General features: G+C 46.2%; 1 protein-coding gene across 1 annotated transcript in view; it reads left to right on the top strand.

Annotated features, from left to right (window-relative positions):
• The window catches only part of prkd1 (protein kinase D1), a 26991-nt gene that overhangs the window by 10950 nt on the left and 1041 nt on the right, over nucleotides 1-15000 (top strand). Inside the window, exons 3-16 of the mRNA XM_060051271.1 lie at nucleotides 256-387; nucleotides 763-944; nucleotides 2908-2931; nucleotides 3022-3229; nucleotides 4418-4495; nucleotides 4886-5090; nucleotides 5262-5385; nucleotides 6316-6393; nucleotides 7177-7338; nucleotides 9188-9284; nucleotides 10272-10324; nucleotides 12889-12961; nucleotides 13057-13163; nucleotides 14565-14726. Of these exons, the coding sequence (XP_059907254.1) occupies nucleotides 256-387; nucleotides 763-944; nucleotides 2908-2931; nucleotides 3022-3229; nucleotides 4418-4495; nucleotides 4886-5090; nucleotides 5262-5385; nucleotides 6316-6393; nucleotides 7177-7338; nucleotides 9188-9284; nucleotides 10272-10324; nucleotides 12889-12961; nucleotides 13057-13163; nucleotides 14565-14726 (1685 nt within the window). The remainder of the gene's footprint in view (nucleotides 1-255; nucleotides 388-762; nucleotides 945-2907; nucleotides 2932-3021; nucleotides 3230-4417; nucleotides 4496-4885; nucleotides 5091-5261; nucleotides 5386-6315; nucleotides 6394-7176; nucleotides 7339-9187; nucleotides 9285-10271; nucleotides 10325-12888; nucleotides 12962-13056; nucleotides 13164-14564; nucleotides 14727-15000) is intronic.

Raw genomic sequence — 15000 nt, 5'->3', positions numbered from 1 at the left:
TGATCATGTATTGATTATGTACTGATCCCCAACGTTAGTTACAGTGGAGGACTATGTATAGGTTATTATTATTGATCATGTATTGATTATGTATGGGCGCTGTCTCCGGTCTGATGGACAGGGTCTGTTACAGTGGAGGACTATGTATGGGTTATTATTGATCATGTATTGATTATGTACTGATCCCCAACGTTAGTTTCAGTGGAGGACTATGTATTGGTTGTTATTGATCATGTATTGATTCTGTATCTTTAGGCTCTGCGACGGTGGAGGACTTCCAGATCCGGCCCCACGCTCTGTTCGTCCACTCGTACCGCGCGCCGGCCTTCTGCGACCACTGCGGGGAGATGCTGTGGGGGCTGGTGCGCCAGGGCCTCAAGTGTGAAGGTTCGTAGCGTCCTGATCATCAGGGGGTCGGTCGAAACGCTGTGGGGGCTGGTGGGAGGGCGGAGTCCGCAGTCATAATGATGTCATTATTACTCATTATAATAATGACATTGTTCTTCGATTATTATATCATTATAAGATCATTGAATTAATATGCATAATATAATATAAATAATATTACTAGTATTATCAATCGTATTATACATATAGGAATATTAGCGTTATTCATGTTCAAATTGTTCATGTGATAAGGAAAAATTCAGCATTAACAATAATATTATTAACGTTAGTATTATGTTTTTTCCAGAACGTTTTACGTTAAACCTTATTGACCCAGTGTACTCTCCTCTCCCCCTCTCCATGTCTCTCGCCCAGGCTGTGGGCTGAACTACCATAAGCGCTGTGCCTTCAAGATCCCCAACAACTGCAGCGGCCTCAGGAGGAGGCGGCTCTCCAACGTCTCTCTGACAGGGGGCGGGGCCAACCTGTTTGCAGGGACACGCCCCCCTTCAGCTGAGCCCTCCCCCACCAACTGTTACCCGGATGATGCGCTACTGGTCAGTACTGCGCTAGGAGCTGCTACATGTAGCCCCTAGCACATCCTTTATTAGGAGCTAGGAACCGCTATATGTAGCCCCTAGCACATCCTTTATTATGAGCTAGGAACCGCGGTGTAGCCCCTAGCACATCCTTTATTATGAGCTAGGAACCGCTATATGTAGCCCCTAGCACATCCTTTATTATGAGCTAGGAACCGCTATATGTAGCCCCTAGCACATCCTTTATTATGAGCTAGGAACCGCTATATGTAGCCCCTAGCACATCCTTTATTATGAGCTAGGAACCGCTATATGTAGCCCCTAGCACATCCTTTATTATGAGCTAGGAACCGCTATATGTAGCCCCTAGCACATCCTTTATTATGAGCTAGGAACCGCTATATGTAGCCCCTAGCACATCCTTTATTATGAGCTAGGAACCGCTATATGTAGCCCCTAGCACATCCTTTATTATGAGCTAGGAACCGCGGTGTAGCCCCTAGCACATCCTTTATTATGAGCTAGGAACCGCTATATGTAGCCCCTAGCACATCCTTTATTATGAGCTAGGAACCGCTATATGTAGCCCCTAGCACATCCTTTATTATGAGCTAGGAACCGCTATATGTAGCCCCTAGCACATCCTTTATTATGAGCTAGGAACCGCTATATGTAGCCCCTAGCACATCCTTTATTATGAGCTAGGAACCGCTATATGTAGCCCCTAGCACATCCTTTATTATGAGCTAGGAACCGCGGTGTAGCCCCTAGCACATCCTTTATTATGAGCTAGGAACCGCGGTGTAGCCCCTAGCACATCCTTTATTATGAGCTAGGAACCGCTATATGTAGCCCCTAGCACATCCTTTATTATGAGCTAGGAACCGCGGTGTAGCCCCTAGCACATCCTTTATTATGAGCTAGGAACCGCTATATGTAGCCCCTAGCACATCCTTTATTATGAGCTAGGAACCGCTATATGTAGCCCCTAGCACATCCTTTATTATGAGCTAGGAACCGCTATATGTAGCTCCTAGCACATCCTTTATTAGGAGCTAGGAGCCGCTATATGTAGCTCCTAGCACATCCTTTATTATGAGCTAGGAGCCGCTACATGTAGCCCCTAGCACATCCTTTATTAGGAGCTAGGAGCCGCTATATGTAGCCCCTAGCACATCCTTTATTATGAGCTAGGAACCGCTATATGTAGCCCCTAGCACATCCTTTATTATGAGCTAGGAACCGCGATGTAGCCCCTAGCACATCCTTTATTAGGAGCTAGGAACCGCTATATGTAGCCCCTAGCACATCCTTTATCAGGAGCTAGGAGCCGCTATATGTAGCACCTAGCACATCCTTTATTAAGAGCTAGGAGTCGCTGAAAGTAGCTCCTATTGCATCCATTGTTATGAACTAGTGGCTTCTAAATCTAGCTCCTAGCACATAAGTTATAATGAGCTAGGAGCTGCTACATGTAGCCCCTAGCACATCCTTTATTAGGAGCTAGGAGCTGCTACATGCTGCACATTCTATATCATTAACACAGACCTAAGGAATACCGTAAATAGTACTACAGTAAACATGGCTATAGTGTACAGTGGAGCGAGATTGTACTAGCATGCAACCGACCGCGATATATGAAGTGGCTGGGGAATAGTGCCAGCAGTACATGTTTAGGGTTACCACTAAAGGCTAAGTTATGGTTCCACGTCGACGCAACATAAGGACCACGCAGACGCTTAAACGCAGTCGTGAACCTTCGGTTTTAGTGAGCGGACCAATCACAGCCCTTGCACCTCGACGCAAGGTTACTATTTTTGGGAGGCGCACGTCAGGCCCTTGTGGTGGATGCAAGGAGGGTCCGCAAGGATGTAATGGGTCCGTAAACCCCCTTGTGTTGCGTCGACATGGAACCATAATTAGATCTTAAGGCTCCAAGGATGGAACCATGACCCACATCTGTCTCTCTCTCTCCGCCCAGTCTCCAGTCAGCCCGGGTCTGGAGGTAGGCCAGTCCTCTCCCAAACATCCCGCCACTTTGTTCACGGAGGAGAAAAAAGACTCCAACTTCCTGTTCCCTGTGACCTCCCATCAGAAGGGCCAATCGGATTACTTCCCCAGCCGCGAGCGCCGGTCCAGCTCCCAGTCGTACGTGGGCCGGCCCATCGAGCTAGACAAGCTGCTCATGTCAAAGGTCAAAGTGCCCCACAGCTTCCTGATCCACTCCTACACCCGGCCCACCGTGTGCCAGCACTGCAAGAAGCTGCTGAAGGGGCTCTTCAGACAGGGCCAGCAGTGTAAAGGTAACTATAGCAACTAGTAACTAAAGCAACTAACACTCTTCAGACAGGGCCAGCAGTGTAAAGGTAACTATTAGAGTAACTAGTAACTAAAGTAACTAGTAACTAAAGTAACCAACACTCTTCAGACAGGGCCAGCAGTGTAAAGGTAAATATAACTAGTTACTAAAGTAACCAAAGTTACTAAAGTAACTAGTACCCTTCAGACAGGGCCAGCCGTGTAAAGGTAACTATAACTAGAAACTAAAGTAACCAAAGAAACTAAAGTAACTAGTATCCTTCAGACAGGGCCAGCAATATAAAGGTAACTATTAGAGTAACTAGAAACTAGAGAAACTAGTAACTAAAGTAACTAACACTATTCCGATGGGGCCAGCAGTGTAAAGGTAACTATAACTAGTAACTAAAGTAACTAGAAACTAAAGTCACTAACACTCTTCAGACAGGGCCAGCAGTGTAACGGTAACTAGCAACTAAAGTTACTATTGCTCTTCAGACAGGGCCCGCAGTGTAAAGGTAACTAGTAACTAGATTAACTAGTAACTAAAGTAACTAATACTCTCCAGGGCTGGGTTGCACCAACTGGGCGTAAGCCTGGTCTTAACTACGCCTGGTCGTAACTTGGTGTTCTAAGTCCGACCTACCGTTACGCCGGTTGCACCAACTGGGCTTAGCGTTCTTTTCACTCAGACCAGGCGTAAATCCTATGCTTGATCCGGGGCAGGCGTAGAGTCGAAATTCCTGGCTGTTTCTATAGCGATTTCATCCAATCCATCCAGCGCAACCATGGCACGTGTAATACAGGGCCAGCAGTGGACATGTAACTCTAAAACTAACGTAACTCCTAACTAAAGTAAGTAACTAATCTTCACTAAGGTAAAGATAACTAGTTACTAGGGTAACTAGTAAATAAAGTAACTAGTTACTCTTCATACAGGGCCTGCAATGTAAAGATAACTAGTAGATAAATGATCAAGTAACTGAAGTAACTAGTTACTCTTCAGACAGGGCCTGCAGTATTGTTTTGTCAAGCTAATTAATAACTTGTTGCTTGGCAACGCTCCAGAGAATGTTGGGAATGTGGCACATACTTCTGTTACTGCTGGAAAAATATTAAAAATTGAACGTCAAAGTTTGCTTCAAGAAAGTGTCAATAAATGATTAAATCCAACGATTGTCTGTCTCACTCAGATTGTAAATTCAACTGCCACAAGAGATGTGCCCCAAAAGTACCCCACAACTGCCTCGGAGAGGTGACCAGGAACGGAGGCAAGCTGTCTGTCTGTCAGTTTGTCAGTCTGTTACTCACTATCTGTCTGTCTGTCTGTCTGTCTGTCTGTCTGTCTGTCTGTCAGTCTGTTACTCACTATCTGTCTGTCTGTCAGTCTGTTACTCACTATCTGTCTGTCTGTCTGTCTGTCTGTCTGTCTGTCTGTCTGTCTGTCTGTCAGTCTGTTACTCACTATCTGTCTATTTGTCTGTCTGTCTGCTTGTTTCTTACTCACTATCTGTACGTCTGTCTGTCTGTCTGTTTCTTACCAACTATCGCTCTGTCTGTCTGTCTGTCTGTCTGTCTGTCTGTCTGTCTGTCTGTCTGTCTGTCTGTCTGTCTGTCTGTCTGTCTGACCTGTCTGTCTGACCTGTTTTTGCGTTCTCCAGAGCTTCTCAGCCCGGGGGCGGAGTCAGACGTTGTCATGGAGGCGGGTTGCCTTGACGACCAGGATGGGGAGCGCGGGGGGAGCCCATTGGACGACATGGAGGATGCGATGACCTCAGAGGGGGCGGGGCTCCAGCTAGGGGTGGGGCCTGGTGACCTCTGCGACCTCCAGGACCCTGACCTGGAGGACTCCAATAGAGCCATCAGGTACACACACACACACACACACACACACACACACACACACACACACACACACACACACACACACACACACACACACACACACACACACACACACACACCGCTGTTGTTGTGGTCGTCTCTGCTGCCCTCCCTTCCCTGCTGAGTTTGGCATGTTGGTCCCGCCCCCTGCAGTCCGTCCACCAGTAACAACATTCCTCTGATGCGCGTCGTCCAATCAGTGAAGCACACCAAGAGGAAGAGCAGCAATGTGGTGAAGGAGGGGTGGATGGTCCACTACACCAGCAAGGATACCATGGTACCTGTCTACCTGCCTGTCTGTCTGTCTGGCTGTCTGTCTGTCTGTCTTTCTGTCTGTTTGTCTGTCTGTCTGTCTGCCTGTCCGTCTAACTGTCTGCGTGTCTGTCTGTCTGCTGTCTGTCTGTCTGCTGTCTGTCTGCCTGTCTGCGTGTCTGTCTGCGTGTCTGTCTGTCTGTCTGTCTGTCTGTCTGTCTGCTGTCTGTCTGCTGTCTGTCTGTCTGTCTGTCTGTCTGTCTGTCTGTCTGTCTGTCTGTCTGTCTGTCTGTCTGTCTGTCTTTCTGCTGTCTGTCTGCCTGTCTGTCTTGCTGTTGTCTGTGTGGATGTCTGTTGCAACTTCACATTAATGTTTACCTAAAACACGTTATTGATTGATTTCTTATTTCTCACCCTCCCCTCCTCCTCCTCCTCCTCCTCCTCCTCCTCTCCTCCTCTTCCTCCTCCTCTCCTCCTCCTCCTCCTCCTCCTCCTCCTCCTCCTCTTCCTCCTCCTCTCCTCCTCTTCCTCCTCCTCTCCTCCTCCTCCTCCTCTTCCTCCTCCTCTCCTCCCCTCCTCCTCTCCTCCTCCTCCTCCTCCTCCTCCTCCTCCTCCTCCCCTCCTCCTCTTCCTCCTCCTCCTCTCCTCCTCCTCCTCCTCCTCCTCTCCTCCTCTTCCTCCTCCTCTCCTCCTCCTCTCCTCCTCTTCCTCCTCCTCCTCCTCTCCTCCTCCTCTTCCTCCTCCTCTCCTCCCCTCCTCCTCTCCTCCTCCTCTCCTCCTCTCCTCTCCTCCTCCTCTCCTCTCCTCCTCCTCTCCTCCTCCTCCTCTTCCTCCTCCTCTCCTCCTCCTCTTCCTCCTCCTCTCCTCCTCCTCCTCTTCCTCCTCCTCTCCTCCTCCTCCTTATCCTCCTCCTCTCCTCTCCTACTCCTGCTCCTCCTCCTCATCTCTATTCTAGAGGAAGAGGCACTACTGGCGCCTGGACACTAAATGCATCACGTTGTTCCAGAACGATACAGGCAGTAAATACTACAAGGTCAGCCCTCCCACCTCCCAACAGTCATTCATTAAAAACAGGCAGACAGTATAACCTGTGAAGGGGCATTAAAAACAGGCAGACTTTAGAACCCTGTAAAGGGTCATTAAAAACAGGCAGACAGTATAAACCTGTAAAGGGACATTAAAAACAGGCAGACGGTATAACCTGTGAAGGTTCATTAAAACAGGCAGACAGTATAACCTGTGAAGGTTCATTAAAACAGGCAGACAGTATAACCTGTGAAGGTTCATTAAAACAGGCAGACAGTATAACCTGTGAAGGTTCATTAAAACAGGCAGACAGTATAACCTGTGAAGGTTCATTAAAACAGGCAGACAGTATAACCTGTGAAGGTTCATTAAAACAGGCAGACAGTATAACCTGTGAAGGTTCATTAAAACAGGCAGACAGTATAACCTGTGAAGGTTCATTAAAACAGGCAGACAGTATAACCTGTGAAGGTTCATTAAAACAGGCAGACAGTATAACCTGGGAGGGAATGTTTAAACTTGTCCTACTTGGCGAGGACAGGTGAGATAATCAATTCACTGTTTATTAGTTCTCAACACTTCATCTCTGTCCGAGGGACACTTCAACAGCTCCCAGGATGCGGTCCAACCGTCTCTGGCAGGGAGCTCGCTCTCCTCTGAGCGTGTTTCAAAGAGGCTCCATCTCAGATGATCCTTTTGGCTCGGGCTATTTCCGTCAGTCTGAGCTGGCCTCCCCAGTGTGGTGCTCTGACCGGCCCCCTCTCCCCTCCCCTCCTCTCCGCCTCTACAGGAGATCCCTCTGTCTGAGATCCTGTCCCTGCAGCCCGCCCAGACGCTCTGTCTGCTGCAGGACGGCTCCAACCCCCACTGCTTCGAGATCGCCACCGCGGCGTTGGTGTACTACGTGGGGGAGACAGGCCCGCGCAGCGATGGGGCCGGGGGCGACGTCCTCGTGAGCGCTCCACACCCAACTCTAGCCAGAGCCCTAGAGAGAACTGTAGCTCGAACTCTAGCTGGAACCCCAGCTAGAACCCTGGCTAGAACTCTAGTTTGAACTCTAGTATAGAACTCTGGCTAGAACTCTAGTTAGAACTCTGGCTCGAACTCTAGATAAACCTCTAGCTAGAACTCTAGCTCGAACTCTAGTTAGAACTCAAGTTAGAACTCTGCCTAGAACTCTAGTTAGAACTATAGTTAGTACTCTGGCTAGAACTCTAGTTAGAACTCTGGCTAGAACTCTAGATAGACCTCTAGCTAGAACTCTAGCTAGAACTCTAGTTAGAACCCTAGCTAGAACTCTAGTTAGAACTCTAGTTAGAACTCTAGTTAGAACTCTAGTAAGAACTCTGGCTAGAACTCTAGATAGACCTCTAGCTAGAACTCTAGCTAGAACTCTAGTTAGAACCCTAGCTAGAACTCTAGTTAGAACTCTAGTTAGAACTCTGGCTAGAACTCTAGTTAGAACTACAGTTAGAACTCTAGTTAGAACTCTGGCTAGAACTCTAGTTAGAACTATAGTTAGTACTCTGGCTAGAACTCTACTTACAACTCTAGATAGAACCCTAGCTAGAACTCTAGTTTGCCCTCTAGTTAGAACTCCTGAGTGAGCTCTCATTAGTACTCTAGATAGAACTCTTGAATGAGCTTGAGTTAGAAATCTAGATAGAACTCTAGCTGGAACTCTAGTTTGAACTCTAGTATAGAACTCTGGCTAGAACTCTAGTTAGAACTCTGGCTCGAACTCTAGATAAACCTCTAGCTAGAACTCTAGCTCGAACTCTAGTTAGAACTCAAGTTAGAACTCTGCCTAGAACTCTAGTTAGAACTATAGTTAGTACTCTGGCTAGAACTCTAGTTAGAACTCTGGCTAGAACTCTGGATAGACCTCTAGCTAGAACTCTAGCTAGAACTCTAGTTAGAACCCTAGCTAGAACTCTAGTTAGAACTCTAGTTAGAACCCTAGCTAGAACTCTAGATAGACCTCTAGCTAGAACTCTAGCTAGAACTCTAGTTAGAACCCTAGCTAGAACTCTAGTTAGAACTCTAGTTAGAACTCTGGCTAGAACTCTAGTTAGAACTATAGTTAGAACTCTAGTTAGAACTCTGGCTAGAACTCTAGTTAGAACTCTAGTTAGAACTCTGGCTAGAACTCTAGTTAGAACTATAGTTAGAACTCTAGTTAGAACTCTGGCTAGAACTCTAGATAGACCTCTAGCTAGAACTCTAGCTAGAACTCTAGTTAGAACCCTAGCTAGAACTCTAGATAGACCTCTAGCTAGAACTCTAGCTAGAACTCTAGTTAGAACCCTAGCTAGAACTCTAGTTAGAACTCTAGTTAGAACTCTGGCTAGAACTCTAGTTAGAACTGTAGTTAGAACTCTGGCTAGAACTCTAGTTAGAACTCTAGTTAGTACTCTGGCTAGAACTCTACTTACAACTCTAGATAGAACCCTAGCTAGAACTCTAGTTTGCCCTCTAGTTAGAACTCCTGAGTGAGCTCTCATTAGTACTCTAGATAGAACTCTTGAATGAGCTTGAGTTAGAAATCTAGATAGAACTCTAGTTTGAACTCTAGTATAGAACTATTGACTAGTGACTACTTATTTTGAGAAGTCTCTGGTTAGAACTCTAGTTAGACTAGTTACATACCAATTATAGAGCTCTAGTTTGAACTTCAGTTAGAGCCTTATTCTAGTATACTAGTCTATGACATAGGCCATGCTTAGTTAGAATACATGATACACAAGCCTAGATCAGCTGGCTGCTGATGGACTGAAGGCTGCTGACGTGTGGTCTCCTAGGTAACGGGAGGAGGCGGGGAGGTCTCCAGGATGTGGGAGATGGCCATCCAGCACGGCCTCATGCCCGCCATCTCTAAAGGAGTCTCCCAGGGCCACAGTACGTACCAGTACTACCAATACACAGTACTAATACACACAGTACGTACCAGTACTACCAATACACAGTACTAATACACACAGTACGTACCAGTACTACCAATACACAGTACTAATACACACAGTACGTACCAGTACTACCAATACACAGTACTAATACACACAGTATGTACCAGTACTACCAATACACAGTACTAATACACACAGTACGTACCAGTACTACCAATACACAGTACTAATACACACAGTACGTACCAGTACTACCAGTACACAGTACTAATACACACAGTACGTACCAGTACTACCAATACACAGTACTAATACACACAGTACGTACGAGTACTACCAATACACAGTACTAATACACACAGTACGTACCAGTACTACCAATACACAGTACTAATACACACAGTACGTACCAGTACTACCAATACACAGTACTAATACACACAGTACGTACGAGTACTACCAATACACAGTACTAATACACACAGTACGTACCAGTACTACCAATACACAGTACTAATACACACAGTACGTACCAGTACTACCAATACACAGTACTAATACACACAGTACGTACCAGTACTACCAATACACAGTACTAATACACACAGTACGTACGAGTACTACCAATACACAGTACTAATACACACAGTACGTACCAGTACTACCAATACACAGTACTAATACACACAGTACGTACCAGTACTACCAATACACAGTACTAATACACACAGTACGTACCAGTACTACCAATACACAGTACTAATACACACAGTACGTACCAGTACTACCAATACATAGTAGTAATACACACAGTACGTACCAGTACTACCAATACATAGTACTTATACACACATTATGTACCAGAACTACCGTTTCATAGTACTAATACACACAGATACAGTACGTACCAGTACTGTGAATACAGTACTGGTACGTAATGTCATAATGTAGTACAGATGTTGTGTTTTTTTCTCTGCAGAGGAAGTTTCTGTCAGCATATCCGTATCCAACCATCAAGTTCAGGAGAATGTGGTGAGAACATAAACATTATCTATACACAATATATACATTAAATACACATCATAAATATATCATATATACACAACATATACATTATTTATACAAAATATATAGATTATATATACATATACATAATATATGCACAACATATATATTATACTGTATATACACAAAATATACATAATATATACACAACATATACATATCATATACACAACATATATAATATATATACATCATATATATAATATATATACATCATAAATATACAAAACATACATTATGTATGCATCATATAGATATGTTGTCTATATATAATACTACACAATATATACATTCTAAAACTACTTTACAAATGCATTACGTACATATAATGCTATGATATACATAATATATATACTGAATACAAACATAATATTGATACACTAAATGCGCAGGGCTGTATGCTAACTTTATTAGCTGGTAGCGGTGGTGAGCTAAAGGTTCAGTACAGTCAGATAGAACTAAACAATTCACTGTTTATTAGTTCTCAACATTTCGAATGCCGCTACGCACACAGGGGTCCTGTGAGATGTGAAGCGTTGTCATAGCTGGAGGGGCAGCAAAAGGCAGTTCCGGAGGCAGAAAAGAGCGTCATGGAAGCACTGCTAGGGCAGTGCTTCTGTATGTAAGGTGTGTGTGTGTGTGTGTGTGTGTGTGTGTGTGTGTGTGTGTGTGTGTGTGTGTGTGTGTGTGTGTGTGTGTGTCTGTGTGTGTGTGTGTGTGTGTGTGTGTGTGTGTGTGTGTGTGTGTGTGTGAAAACTCTATAAACATATTTTGGGCGTGTTCACACACACGGCGGGCTGCATGCATAAACACACACGCTAATTATTCAACGTGTTCGCTGCTCGCAACACGGCGACACCTGTCACCACGGCGACGGGGGAAAGGTGACACCTCGGAGCGCTGAACTCTACACACGCGCACACACGCACGCACGCACACACACACAGACACACACACAGACACACATGCACACACACACACACACACACACACACACACACACACACACACACACACACACACGCGCGCGCGCCTCTCCGAGCAGAGCAGAGGTGAGCGCTCCGTCACCTCCGACGGAGATAACTGTGATTAGCCCGCTCCTCCTGGCCGGGCCGTTGTCATGGTTACCGCAGTAATTATGCCGCGCTGTGGAGCGTGCGCCGGGGAGCGTGCACGGGAAGCGTGCACGGCAGTGTGTAATACAGTACCTGGCTCAGCGTCAGGTGTGATATCAGCCCGTCAGCCCGCAACGAGGGGAGAGGGACGCACACACACCACAGAGGAGAGGTTTAGCAGGGGGGCGGGGGGGAGGGAGGGAGGGGGAGGGGGAGGGAGAGGGGAGGGATGAGGGAGAGGAGGGAGAGGGGTGAGGGAGGGGAGGGAGAGGGGTGAGGGAGGGTAGCGGAGTCACAATTGGTCCTCTTCTCCTCTCCATCGCGACATGTGATGATGTGATGATGAGATGAGAGGATGAGCTGTGATGATGAGATGATGAGATGATGAGATGATGTGATGATGAGATGATGAGATGTCATGATGAGAGGATGTGATGATGAGAGGATGAGATGTGATGATGAGATGATGTGATGAAGAGATGATGAGATGATGAGATGATGAGATGTGATGATGAGAGGATGAGATGATGGGATGTGATGATGAGATGTGATGATGAGATGAGATGTGATGATGAGATGATGGATGTGATGAGATGATGATATGATGAGAGGATGAGATGTGATGTTGAGATGATGAGATGATGAGATGTGATGATGAGATGATGGGATGTGATGATGAGATGAGATGTGATGATGAGATGAGATGTGATGATGAGATGATGAGATGATGAGAGGATGTGATGATGAGATGATGAGATGATGGGATGTGATGATGAGATGAGATGTGATGATGAGATGATGGGATGTGATGAGATGTGATGATGAAATGTGATGATGAGAGGATGAGATGTGATGATGAGATGATGGGATGTGATGAGAGGATGAGATGTGATGATGAGATGTGTAGATTGTTGTATCTGCACTGCATTGATGAGCTTTGATTGGCCCAATGAGCTCCGTAGTCCCGTGAGCATGAGACCCCGGTTGATTGGTTGGCTAGCGATAACAAAGCCTCCGTCTGAGCTATTCTACAAGATGTGACCGGTGAGGGGATATATCATTAACCAACAGATCACCAGGATCAGAGTAGAATATTGGTCAGGCAGTGATGATCCTATGTGAATCAGGGCTCATGAAACATGAGCAGCCAAACCATGAAATAATGTGTGTGTGTGTGTGTGTGTGTGTGTGTGTGTGTGTGTGTGTGTGTGTGTGTGTGTGTGTGCCTGCGTGCTTGTGTGTGTGTGTGTGTGTGTGTGTGTGTGTGTGTGTGTGTGTGTGTGTGTGTGTGTGTGTGTGTGTGTGTGTGTGTGTGTGTGTGTGTGTGTGTGCGTGCGTGCGTGCGTGCGTGCGTGCGTGCGTGCGTGCGTGCGTGCGTGCGTGCGCGCGTGCGCGCGTGTGTGTGTGCGTCTGCAGGACATCAGCTCTGTGTACCAGATCTTCCCAGATGAGGTTCTGGGCTCCGGTCAGTTTGGGATCGTGTACGGAGGTAGGACACGTTAGACATGTACATCTAACATCACATTGTCATCAATATCTCATAATGTCAGACATGTATACATTTATACACAACGATATCTGCAGGGAAACACAGGAAGTCCGGTCGAGATGTGGCCATCAAGATCATCGATAAACTGCGATTCCCGACCAAACAGGAGAGCCAGCTCAGGAACGAGGTCGCCATTCTACAGGTGTGTGTGTGTGTGTGTGTGTGTGTGTGTGTGTGTGTGTGTGTGTGTGTGTGTGTGTGTGTGTGTGTGTGTGTGTGTGTGTGTGTGTGTGTGTGTGTGTGTGTGTGTGTGTGTGTGTGTGTGTGTGTGTCTTTGTGACCTTGGAGGGCCGCACTGTTGCAGCGTTGCTACGGCGATGAGGCAGACATACTATAGTGAGCCCATATAATGACCTCATTACCATGGCAACACGGTAGGGGTGTGACGGACTACACTACTGCTCACTCTGCTGTAGAACTCCTCCATATTCCCAGGAACTCACTACAGGTTCTGATCTCCAGGTTCTGATCTCCAGGTTCTGATCTCCAGGTTCTGATCTCCAGGTTCTGATCTCCAGGTTCTGATCTCCAGGTTCTGATCTCCAGGTTCTGATCTCCAGGTTCTGGTCTCCAGGTTCTGGTCTCCAGGTTCTGATCTCCAGGTTCTGATCTCCAGGTTCTGATCTCCAGGTTCTGATCTCCAGGTTCTGATCTCCAGGTTCTGATCTACAGGTTCTGATCTACAGGTTCTGGTCTCCAGGTTCTGATCTACAGGTTCTGATCTCCAGGTTCTGATCTACAGGTTCTGATCCTGAATCTTCAGATTCTGAACTTCACGTTCACATCTCCAGATTCTGATCTCCAGATTCTGATCTACAGATTCTGATCTCCAGATTCTGAACTTCAGATTCTGATCTCCAGATTCTGATCTCCAGATTCTGATCTCCAGATTCTGATCTCCAGATTCTGAACTTCAGATTCTGATCTCCAGATTCTGATCTCCAGATTCTGATCTCCAGATTGTGGTTCAGTGCAGACTTGTCTTCTCCTGGCTATAGTTCGATTTTAAAAGGGAGGAGCCGGGGAACCAGAAGATTTTGTGAGAATGATGATATCACTATGGTAATAGTGATGATGATGATGATGATGATATCACATTGGTGATATTGATGATGATGATGATGATGATGATTATGATAGTCATCACTATGGTGTTAGTAATGATGATGATGATGATGATTATGATAGTGATATCACACTGGTGATAGTGATGATGATGATGATGCTGATGATGATGATGATGATGATGATGATGATGATGGTGATTATGATAGTGATATCACTATGGCGATAGTGATGATGATGATGATTATGATAGTGATATCACTATGGTGATAGTAATGATGGTGATGATAATGATATCACTCTGGTGATTGTGATGATGATGATGATGAGGAAGCTGATGATGATAGTGATATCACTATGGTGATAGTGATGATGATGATGATGATGATGATGATGATGAAGCTGATGATGATGATGGTGATGATAGTGATATCACCATGGTGATAGTGCTGTGATGCTGACGGTGGTGTGTGTGTAGAACCTGCACCATGCGGGCGTGGTGGACCTGGACTGTATGTTCGAGACCCCGGAGCGGGTGTTCGTGGTGATGGAGAAGCTCCACGGAGACATGCTGGAGATGATCCTGTCCAGCGAGAAGGGCCGCCTGCCAGAGAGGCTCACCAAGTTCCTCATCACGCAGGTACACACACGCACAGGCTCACACACACGCACGTGCACACACACACCACTGACACACACATAGGCTCACACACACATGCACGCACACACGCACACGAAACCAGACAGACAGACACAAAGAATAGAACAACTCCATACTCATACTATGTAGTACATCATCGCTCTTTCTTCATAATGTGTGCGTGTGTGTCTGTGCGTGTGCGCGTGTGCATGTTTGTGCGGGCGTGTGTGTGCGTGCGCATGCGTGCGTGTGTGTGTGTGTGTGTGTGCGTGTG

The sequence above is a fragment of the Gadus macrocephalus genome, chromosome 5 (genome assembly GCF_031168955.1).
Source record: "Gadus macrocephalus chromosome 5, ASM3116895v1".
Classification (NCBI taxonomy): domain Eukaryota; kingdom Metazoa; phylum Chordata; class Actinopteri; order Gadiformes; family Gadidae; genus Gadus; species Gadus macrocephalus.
This window is presented reverse-complemented; position numbering and strand designations above follow the sequence as displayed.